The 12,187-nt window shown below is 39.7% G+C and overlaps 1 protein-coding gene across 4 annotated transcripts in view; it reads right to left on the bottom strand.

Moving 5' to 3' along the window:
- Positions 1-12,187, bottom strand: part of PIR (pirin) — a 723,908-nt gene that overhangs the window by 646,155 nt on the left and 65,566 nt on the right. For 3 of the 4 annotated variants that reach the window (XM_044073077.1, XM_044073074.1, XM_044073075.1), the window contains one exon: positions 370-505. In XM_044073077.1, the coding sequence (XP_043929012.1) occupies positions 370-505 (136 nt within the window). Of the gene's footprint in view, positions 1-369; positions 506-1,732; positions 1,782-12,187 lie in introns of those variants that run through there. The other variant, XM_044073076.1, reaches the window with a different exon arrangement.

Raw genomic sequence — 12,187 nt, 5'->3', positions numbered from 1 at the left:
TTTGTTTGCAAACTATAATTAGCATGACATCAGTAGTTATTTCCTGGAGATACAATCTCATACGGAGGTTGAAGGTGCTTCTCAAGAAGGAAAACATTTATATAACACTGTAAAATTCTTCTACATCAAAGTGCCTGTATATTTTTATGTACAGCACTTTAATTCTGTGTATTCTGTATACAGAAAAAGGCAACTGTCAAGAATAACAGAAAAATAAATTCAAAGCCATGATAGGCACACAACTCAGCTTGGAAGCATTTTGCTCCAAAGTAACATACATGATCTCTGATACAGGCCATCAAAAATTATTTTTTATACATGTCATCAATCATAAAGTTGAGAAACATGAAAGATATATAAGTAACACACCTCCTGACGGCCAATGCTTCTTCGAACTCGGGCTCCAACTCCTTCTGACTGCTCAACACTGAGAACAGTTTTTATAACCTTTCTAAAAGACATGCCTGTTTCAGTTCTTGGTACTGAATTGGATTCTGTCTTGAACCTGTGAAAGATAAATAAGATATCTGAGTCATCAAGGTAACACAATCAGACACTCGTTTGACATTACACACAAATACAGAGACAGACCACTTTATTTCCTTGTCTGCTGCAATCACAAAAAATTGACAGTATAAACTAAATATCTATATTTTAATTCTACTATATTTTTGTATCTTAGTTTATCTGGTTAGTTGTACACAAACAATTGATGTTTTCTGAAGTCCGCAGTAATTTATTTATTTATTGCATTTGATTCCTGGGAAAGTCTGACTGGGTAATAAAATCCCTTTCCAGTAAAGCCCTGAGGAGAAAAGCTCTAACTGAAAAATATATACATATAATATTAGAATCCCTATCATAAGGTCAAAGTCCCAAAAGTGCGAAGCTTACAAGGCTGAGCTAAGAAATTGAAAACCCAGAAGCACCACCAACAAACTACAAACGCACCAGCTGCTTTTTTGCAAGGAACAACCCCCCCTGCACCCCCACACCCTCTACTAATTATATATAGAAACTCCCAATATTGCACTATAGTGGGGAAATGAACAAAGTTCTAATCCCCACTGTACCATGATCCCACTCATTGACTGTTCATGCTATTCAGTCTTCTTGGTTTTCGATATGCCCACCTCAAACCTGTAAGATTCGCACATGTAGGGACTTTGAGGATATAATAGGGACCCACAATGAACACACAGTACAGAAATAGTAAAACATCTCTGTTAACACAAAAGGAATAAAATAAAATTTGTGTTTATATACAATGTACAAGACTACACTCACATTGCCATCTACAGTATACAGAGTTTCATTCTCATTATGACTGACAGTGATGGAGATGTGTATGCAAACTTCATTTAGCTTCAAGAACGGATGACAATACACTCATATAAACAATATACAGAATTGCATTCATTTTGCAAAATACAGAGTTACTTTTCATTATGACACTTCACAGTGGTGGATACTTGTGTGCAGACTTTACTTTTACATTAACAAAATCAGCTTTGTGAAGAATATTCTGTAATAATGCATTTGTGCCAACAATAATTAGTTTACAATTGTTTTGAGAAGGAAAGCATGAACATTAGTTCTAGCTGTTAAGGACAGCATAACTTCTACATGTAAACAAGTCACACCTTTATGTTTCAATAAGTGTATAACATTCTTCAACATGTCTATGTATTTACAATTTGTGCATTTACCAAACACCCATAAAGGTACGGACCTGATTTATCTCTCTCTTTTTTTTCTTTTTCACAAGTAATTGTCATCTGTGCAAGAAAATGGCCACAACACACTATCCTGATAAACGTAAACAAATAAAACACAATATTAGTTCAAGACAAAAGCCTAATTCTACATAAATATCACGGTGGCTGAACACTGGCATGATAAGGCTATAAAGGTCTCAGTTAACCTTTCATAAAGTTCAGCTGCTGTACCATTTTCCTGCATTTAAGACAGTCTCTTCATAAAAGAATAAACTTCTGTATAAACAGAGTTAACAGAGTTAACCATCACCATCTAAAGGAGTGACCATACAACGGACATGAATTTGGAACTGAAAAGATAAAGGTCGTGGCAGCAGGTAATCCACTATGAAGACAAGAACAGATCAGTCATCTCCTGTTAATGGTAGGTAGTTCACACAGCTCTGCTACAAAACGTTACCATCTCATCTTCCCATCCCACAGTCTGTATGATTACAGTGAGATATCCCAAATCTGGATGGAGGGTTCCGCAAGCAAACCTTAAACAACCGCCTCAGCAAACTCAACTATGGCCCGAGCAAAACTGTGCAGTGTCAACCAATTCACTTCTTCACAAAAACAACAGCAGAAGCAAGAGTTTAACACAGTAAAAGCCACTAAAGCCACTACTGCTCTTTTGAAATGGGTCTCTCATGATCTTTGAAGAGGTTTACCTGTAGTTCTCCCACAATACTAAGGCAACCAGCAATCCAGATGAAAATTCTTTCTTTTCCAACCAAGCACAACCTCCCAATTTCCAAAGTGCAAATGAAAGAAAAATCTGTGCTGGCTTTTTATAATCTCTGTTCTTATTAACATATGCAACCATATGCCACTTAGGGTTCAACTTCTGCTGAATCCCCTCTCCCATCTCACAAAAGGGGAAAGAAAAAAAAGGAGATTGCTCGTTTAGTATAACACAATAGCTAACAAGACCTTAGGCATAAAAGATGGGTTAGCAAAGAAAAACACCATATGCTTATGAAATGCAAGCACATAAGATACTAATGCTTAGATAGTATTCTAATAGAAATTACTGGCATGTGGGAGAGGAGGCTGTCATCCCCGACAGCAGCTTTAACAAAGCCAAATACACAGGCACAATGCGGGGATTTATCAAAGGTTTTATTAAAAACTTCCTCCCAAAGTGTGGACCCCTGTCCTCTTTTGAGGCCTTAAATGAATGTTTCTAATAGATATACCCTTAGAAAGTTACCAATTGTTCCCAAGGAAGACATGCTGAGAAGGCAGAACAATGCTTCTTGTTAAGCATGAAAGGCTCTCAGAAAACAGCATACAGAAAGAGGATCTCATGCTTGTGGTACCAGTCTTTGAGAGGTGCTTATGTAAAATAACATCTTCAAGTCCATGACAGAACAATTTTAGCTCTGGTATAGTACATAGGTAACTTAACATTTTCTGTAGTTGAAAATGCCATTTGTGGCTATATCTAAGATGTATCAGCTCTTGGAAGGACTTAAGAAAGCAACTGCTGTGTTACCTATTCTTGGACAGCAGTACCTGCCAGAACACCATTCATGACTGCAAGACGAATGGCACAAATGAAGACCAACAGACAGTACTAGTTTCTGTTGTTGCATGGATGACTTACAAGGGCTACAACCCTTTGTGCTAACTTTTTCGTTTATGTTTGTCACTGTTGAGTGGACAATAGCTGCTCTGCTCACAGAACTCCACAGGTTAAGCATTTTGTCTAATTCAAAAGACTGATATTATTTTCATCTTCTAACAAAACCTATAAACATGAGCCACCAAGGTCTCAAGATGGGGTCCCCAGAAAGCGCTGGATATATCTGCATTCAGTGTCCCAGTGAGACATGGTTACAGAAAGATTCTGCATGTATTCTAGAAAACTGTGTACACTCAGTGTAGTGTATCCACCATGTCAGTCCTTTTACCAAAGAAAAGATCAGTGGAAACTTTTACTCCTGTGAGTCCTCTGTTGCATCTCACACATTCTACAGGCAATGGAAATATTTTGATATGAAGTCTGATAAGCAGTTCCATCATAATAATAACTAATATTATTCAGACCTAGAAAGGTCCTGATTCACATAATGGTCTGTGGATGCTGTCCGCTGAAAAAGAGTATAGAACTCTTTTCGGAAAAAGAAAAAAAGTTTTGCTATGGAGAATCTAGGAGTAATCTTAGGTCTTCTTCTGGAGTGAGATCAGATCTAATCCCCTTGTGAGAATATTAGATACTATCTGTGCTAGTATGACTGGCTGAAGTTTTGTAAATAATTGTAAATTACCTTGTGTTACGTTTACCAGGATGACTAGCTATAACTTTGTAAATAACTTTGTCTTTTGATTATCACTCTGATTTATGCAAGATGTTTGAATGTCAAACAGTCTTTTTGCTGACCAAATGTGCATTGTTCTTTGTAGGGAGAGTTCTGAATGTATGTTGTGCCAGAGTCAGTTGACCTAGATGTGATATCATTGTGTGCCACGGCTGGGAGAATAGAATCTTCACTGCAGCTGTTTGTTTACTTTTCAAAGTCTGATATGAGAGTAGAATTTTCATGGCAGCTTCCTGTTACTTTTGAAAAAGATCTGCTCTAAAAAGCAAGTTCTGAATCAGCTGCTCAGTTTTTATTCAGTCGTTTTCCAGAGCTCTTCAGCAGTAGTAGTCCCAGTTGTTTTTAGAGGAGTTGTTCCAGTCACTGAGGACAGACAACAGCCTGGAGTGTGGACATAATTCCTCATCTTGCCTTGCAAAAGTAAGAGTATAATTTTGCCTTGCTGAGTTATTTAGATTAGATAGGGACAGTTAATCTTCAGATAGTCAGGGAACTACAGCTACTTAGAAGTTTTTTAAAATCAATGTGAGATCTATCCTACAGCATTATTTTCATATTTCATGTGTGTGAAACTCTTGATGTTTACTGGAATTAGTTATTTATTTATTTAACATTTGTTAACCGGGAAAGTCAGACTTGGAACAAGTCAATTTTCAGTGGAGGCCCGGGGATAAACGCTCTAGACCCATGTCTTTGTTATTCAGTATTTACATGTTTTAAATCTTTATATTTATTATTAAATGTTTTCTACCTAGCATTGTGGCTGATTATTTAGGTAACATTTTTAATAACTTGAGAATTGTTATGCTTATTGTGATAACACCACGGCCACTCCAAAAAGCCTTACTGCTTGGGTTACATGCTACCACTTGTATCGGTATCTGTTTTACCCAATATAACTGAACACCCCTTTTGAAGGATATTGTGGTATTTGACTGGAGGCAGCCATTACCTTGCAATTTGGACAAAGAAACACAGCAAGCAAATCTGTGTCAGTCTTTCCCAAGAGTGTGTGTATGTGTGAATATCAAAACTTTAAGAGTGAGTGTGTCAGATACCTAGAACTGGGACACAGTGCTCTGAAGTGGTTAGTATGGAGACTCATTTGGGGACCCAGAGTTAAGCATATAGTCCAGTCCCAGGTATGGAACCTGTTTCCAGTGTACTCTTAGGGGAAATTGTGCATTTTCATCCCTGCTTTTAGTGACACTTCCTTACCAGAGACAGTGGCGAGGACTGAGGCTCCTTACTTACTGCCCCAGGGTTAAGGGGGCTCATCACAAATTGGTGCCAATGGTGTGGGATTTTAATTGAGCTTTAGTAGCTTGTGGTTAGTTGTCACAGAGGTGTGCACTCTCGACAGTCAGAAGATAAACATATAGAGTTTAATTGTCACAATAGTTGTATTCATTTTTAGTCAGTATATTCATGGACATCAGGCAAAGATGTCAGCAGAGGATTATACCAAGGTGACCAGGAACCAGTTGGTTCACCAGTAACAGGGGAAGCCACTAGTTTAAGTACATGGTCAGGATCAGGGATTAGGTGTTACAAATGTAATTGGAGTGACCGTGTAGCATACAAATGTTCATTGAAGCAAGGTGATAAATAAAAGATGAGGGAGCCAGCAAGTGGAAATGACAGAATGCCAGTGGTACGTTGTCTGGAAACAACAGAGGTGCCAAACTATTAACAAAATTTGTATCCTGTCTTAGTGGATGGAAGACAGGCCACTGCTAAAAGAGACACAGCTTCTGATATAATCACTGTGAGACCTGCAGTGGTTAAAGAGGAGCAATATTTGCTCGGGCACTCCACACCATGTAGAGCTCTAGGATAGACCCCATTCCAAATACCTTTGACCCGGGTTCATCTTGATTGGAAGGGTGAAAAGGGAACAAGCAGGTAAATGTGTTTGAGGATATCTTTGCAGATGTGTAAATAGGGAATGATTCTAATCATGTAGAACCTTGTGTGCATGCAGTTACAAGCAGTCAAGCTCTGAGAAAGGCATGCAGGTCTGGTAGCCTGGGGGAGACAGATCCTAAGCCTGAAGCTGGGGCTGGTGATGTGGTTACTTCAGAGTGGGAGCTACCCTGTAATTGTGAGCCTGAAGATAACCCACAGCTGCTGGTAGGTATTGGTGTTCCCTTGGACATGGTGACTGCAAGGACAGAGGTGAGTGGTAGTACCCAGGCTGACAGTGAGGCACCACTGTCAGAAGGTACTAGGCTTCCTGTGGAAGGGAAACTGGGAGAGGTTACAAAGACAGAGTTGAGACAGGCTCAGTTTTTGGATCCTACTTTATGGGGCTTGAGAGAGGTATCTAAGGATGCACTTAATGCTCAAGGAAAGACAGAGTCTGTACACTGGAACAAAGGGCTACTGTACAGAGAGTAGACCCCTGAGTGAGGGGTAGAGGGTGAGGTAATATGGCAGTTGATACAGCCCACAGCCTACTGTCTGGCACCTCTAGCTGTAGCCCACGAAATTCCTTTTGCAGGTCATATGGGCATAAAACATACTATGAGTCACATTATGCAGAACTTTTATTGGCCTGGGACTGGAAAGGATGTAACAGGGTACTGCAAGACCTGTGAGCAGTGCATTAAGGTACGCAGGAGGCAGGGACATAAGTTGTACCATGTTAACTTGATGAAACCATATCATGATAGGGAGGCCCTGGTGTTGAGTATTTGCGGTGGATGGCAGGAGGAGTCTGAAGGGGATCTGGTGATTGATCTTCTCAGTGGGGCTCAGACTGTCACTTCTGTGGGTGAGATAGCATATCTCAGCAGTTATCTCCTATTCCGGTTAAAGAAATACGAGCAGTGTTACAGCAGTTTGAGGGCATGTTCACTGGGAAACCTGGGTGCACCCACCTAGTACAGCACCATGTGGGTATAGGACCCCAAAGGCCTGTAAAGCAAGCTCCTTATAGGTTGTCTGAGTGAGTCAAACAGACTTTGAAGGCGGAGATAAAGGATATTTTGGAGCTGGGGGTAATCCAGGAGTCCAGTAGTTCTTGGGCTTCCCAAGTAGTATTGATACCAAAGAAAGATGAAGTGTAAGATTCTGCGTAGACTACAGAAACTTAAACAGTTATACAGAGTCAGATGTATACCCCATGCCTATAACACATGAAGCTTTAAAACAGCTGGGTAGGGCTAAGTATCTGACCACTACTGATCTGACCAAGGGATATTGGCAGGTGCCCTTGACTCCCACTGCTAGCAAGAGAGGTCAGCTTTTGTAACACCTTTTGGATTATATGAGTTTACAAAGATGCCCTTTGGGATGAAGAATGTCCCAGCAGCCTTCCAGAGGTTAGTAGATAATATCCTAGTAGGAGCAGAAGGCTATGCTCTCACTTATTTGGCTGATATTGCCATTTACATTCATTCTTGGCAAGAGTACTTTCAACATGTCAATGAGGTCTTTGGTACATTAAAAAGGGCAGGGTTGACCATTAAGCCTAGTAAGTGTCAGGTGAGTATGGCAGAGGTCTCCTACATAGGACATAGAGTAGGAAGTGGTAAGATTAGACCAGAACCTGCCAAAGTGGAGATTGTTCAGCATGGCCTGTCCCTGTACCAAAAAGGCAGGTGAGAGCATTCCTAGAGAAAGCAGGTACTATAGAAAATTGGTGGTCAACTATATTACAATAGCTATAAGGTAGTGTGAACCACAGATTGTGACCAGACATTCCAAAAGCTTAAAGAAGGTTTGGGAGGACCGTCTGTGTTAGCCAATCCAGATTACAGCAAGGAATTTGTTGTGCAGGCGGATGCTTCAAATTATGGGTGTGGATCAGTACTCAGCCAAGTTTCCCCAAAGGGAGAAGAGTATCCTGTGGTATATTTCAGCAGTAGACTGCAACCCAAGGAGGAATGTTATGCTGCTGTGGAGAAAGAATGCCTAGTCATAGTTTGGGCATTAAAAAAGCTTCAGCCTTACCTATATTGAAGACAACTTACTGAGGTTATGGATCATAACCCTTTAACATGGCTGAATAAAGCCAGTAAGCAAAATGCCAAGTTACTGAGGTAGAGCACAGGGATTCAGGCCTATGAAATGATGGTGCAGCACCATAGTGGGGTCAATAATGCTAATGCAGAGGGACTGTCAAGAAGAGGTATTGGCTGATACATTTTCAGTCAGCCCCATTTTTTTCAAGCAACAATTTTCCATGGTCACCTGAAAATCTAGCTAGAGTATTCAAAGGTGGGAGAAATGTGAAGATATTAGATCTTATCTGTGCTAGTATGACTGTGTGAAGTTTTGTAAATAATTGTAAATTACCTTGTGCTACATAGGACAGCATGACTAGCTATGACTTTGTAAATAAGTTTATGTCTTTTGATTATCACTCTGATTTATGCAAGATGTTTGAATGTCAAACAGTGTTCTGGCTGACCAAATGCACATGATTTTTGTGGAGTGAGTTCTAAATGTATTTTGTGCCAGAGTCAGCTGACCTAGATGTGATGTCAATGCGTGCCAGGGCTGGGAGAATAGAATCTTCACTACAGCTGTTTGTATACTTTTCAAAGTCTGATATGAGAGCAGAATTCTCAAGGGAGCTTTCTGTTACTCTTGAAAAAGATCTACTACAAAAATCTATTTCTGAGTCAGTTGTTCAGCTTTCATTCCAGTTGTTTTCCACAGCTGTTCAGCAGTACTGTCCAGTTGTTTTCAAAATAGTTGCTCCAGTTGCTAAGGACAGACGACAGCCTGAAGTGTGGACATAATTCCTCATCTTGCCTTGCAGAAGTAAGAGTATAATCTTGCCTTGCTGAGTTATTTAGATTAGATAGGGACAGTTAATTTTCAGATAGTCAGGGAACTACAGCTACTTAGAGGTTTTCTACACTCAATGAGAGATTTGTCCCTACAGTATTATTTTCATATTTCCTGTGTGTGAAACTCTGATGTTTATTGGAATCAGTTATTCAGTATTTACATGTTTTAAATCTTTTTATTTATTATTAAATGCTTTACTACCTCTCATTGTGGCTGGTTATTTAGTTAATATTTTTAATAACTTGAGACTGTCTATGCTCATTGTGATTACACCAGGACCACTCTGAAAAGTCTTACTGCTTGGGTTACATGCTATCACTTGTATCAATATCTATTTTACCCAATATAACTGAACACTCCTTTTGAAGGGCATTGTGGTATTTGACTGGTGGCAGGGATTAAGCTGTAATTTGGGCAAAGAAACACAGCAGGTAAATCTGTCAGTCTTTCCCAAGAGTGTGTGCATGTATGAATATCAGACATTTACGAGTGAGTGTGTCAGATACCTAGAACTGAGGCACAGTGCTCTGCAGTGGTTTGTGTGGAGACTCACTTCGGGACTTGGAATGAAGCATATAGTCTAGTCCCAGGTTTGGAACCTGTTCCCAGTATACTCTTAGGGGAAATTGTGTATTTTTATCCCTGCTTTTTGTGACATCCCCTTACCGGAGACAGTGGTGAGGATTGAGACTCCTTATTTACTGCCCCGGGGTAAAGGAGGCTCGTCAAACCCCTGTCAAAACTGGAAATGGTGTTTCACCAACTTCAGTCTCTGAAAAATCCTGTGAGGTTGCTCTGTCTCTGATTGTGCCCTATATGATCCATGTACATTTAATAACACAGCACTGGAGGGGATGAAATGGCAGAGGAGGGAAGTGACTGCCTGTTAATGGTTCGTCCATCTTGGAAGAAGGACACAACTTTAGCTCGGGTGATGCATAATGAGAGTACTTGAGGTTGCACTCATGGAGCATGAGCCTGCAGAGAAAAGAAATGCACAGCACTTAGCAAACTGTAAGATAGTGTGTGTGTGTGTGTGTGTGTGTGTGTGTGTGTGTGTGTGTGTGTCTGTGTGTGTGTGCGTGTATGTGGGTGTGTGCGTGTGGTGTGTGTCTGAGTGTATGGAGACACATTCACAATCCTAAGGCCAGGCAGCATTGGCTAAAGGGAGCTGATGACAGTAAAATACTCCAGGGTTAAGTCACTCTTCATTACCCACTAGATGACCTGCACCCGTATCCCCTGACACTTGCTGCTGGAGGAACAAATGGGTTGAGTAGGCTATCTGTGTAGGAATGAATAGACCACAGGACTTTCACCTAGCCTGGGGATGTCTGGCTTTCACATCTGCTAAATGAAAGAGCCGACTAGGTACTCGCAATGCAGCAATGCAGTCATCAGGGCTCTTCAGAGAAGGAAAGCTTTAAAAAATAAAATAAAGAAACCTACTATGACATTGAGGCTGAAAAGGGAAATGTTAGTAAGCAACTTTCAGATCTAGAGTTGTCATCCTGGCTCCATGGAACAGTTAGTTAAGAATGAAATAAGGCATTACCATTTTTAATTTCTTGATTTCAGGTGTCTGATCAAATAAGATACATACAGAATGTGTCTCCAAGCCCCATCTTCTTTCTTTGGGACTGTGAAGAACCATAAGTCATACCACCATCAAGTAGAAAACAGAATGCTTCTTATCTATAACTCCCTTACATAAAGTATTTGAATGCCATTTTAATAGATTAAAGCAGAATGCTGCAGCAGACTTTTTATTCTTCGGCTTGCTTTGAAGACATCTTCTGTCAGTTCATCCAACGACATTCTGTTCCATCTGGCTGTGGAACAAGGTATACTGCTCCACCCACTGAAAGGTCTACTAGAACGGGCTGCAGAAGTATGATAGTTTATGAGCATAGGACATAAGATGGGTGTCTCACATTAAAGTTACAAGGGTGTTAAAAGGTTTATCTTGTAAAAGTGCCCTCATCACTGGTTAAATAGTTACATCAACAGACTGAAAAGTAAAACTCTTCTAGCCTTTAAGATGTGTTCCATCACTGAATTCCTGTTACCTTGCCATAGGGTCTAGCCTTCTGAGATCAGTTCCTAAAATTAAATGAATATTTTGTTACTGCTTTCTCTTAATAAGGAAGTGTCTCTTCTTCCCATGTAAAAGAAACAGAGGAAAGGTAAGTGGATCTGTAGTAATATGCTAATTATTGCATTAGAGATTTTCCTTCTTAGTTTTGCATTCTGACAAGTCCATAAGAGAAGTCTACCTCTGAACTGTCCAGATTTTTGCAGAATGTCCAGATTTTTGCCTCCTATTTTTCATCAGTTCCTCATAAAAGTTGTGGTTTTCTGGCAAATCATTTGAGGACTGAAGTCACGAAATAATACGAAATAATGACAGATGTTTGAGTTCAGACTTCATATCCTTCAGAAAATGCATAACAATGCAAAATGTGTTAATCTAGTAACTTCCTAATTTTATAGGTTAATATTGAAAATCTGTCCCTATTTTTGAGCCTCTGTCCTCCCATTATGTCTGGCTTTGTCCATATTTCTTCTGCTGAGTAGTTGAGAGGTATGAAGAGTAGCTGTTCCTGGACTTTAAAGAATCCTAAAACACATAAACTTGTCTCATTTTACCTACATTCTCCCAAAATAATTATGCCCTTTCAGCCAAGCCTACCTTCTCCCCATTAAAGAGGATATGCAACATTTTATGAAGAAAAAACAGTAACAATATGGAGCTTTATGGATAAGCAGACGGCCTTTCAGCCCCACCTTCCTTCTCACCACTGCAGAACAAACATAATATTTTATGAAGAAACAGCAATATAATATGCAGCTTTATACATAACATAATTAAGCCTTGTTCATGAAATTCCATTATGTTGACTCAAAATCAACTTCTTGAACTACAACATACATCTTTCACATCTAATGGCAACTGGCCATACCATAAAAATGTTTATTTCTCTCATGGCCAAACTACTGTACAGCTGTATCTTTTTAGCAAAGAGATCATAAAATTTGGAGTGACTGTCAGCCGGATTATAAATATCAAACAATAAAAATCATCTATCCCTTTCTACTTATGTTAGGATAGGGCGATAGTGTTTCAGTCACTGCTCATACGCTTAAGATCCAGTACAACCAAACTCGCTATACTATCTTTCAATAATGTTACAACAGTAAGAAAAACATAAGGTTGCACAAACACTCTAAGGGATTCTAACTTCTTATGGGGTGCTGGAGTTGCACACTGTATACATTTATCCATCATAGCTTCTATGG

This window comes from Protopterus annectens, chromosome 5.part1, assembly GCF_019279795.1.
Source record: "Protopterus annectens isolate FY-2018-M chromosome 5.part1, PAN1.0, whole genome shotgun sequence".
In the NCBI taxonomy this organism is placed as follows: domain Eukaryota; kingdom Metazoa; phylum Chordata; order Ceratodontiformes; family Protopteridae; genus Protopterus; species Protopterus annectens.
Note: the sequence above shows the minus strand (reverse complement) of the source record. Positions and strands in the feature narration are given on the sequence as shown.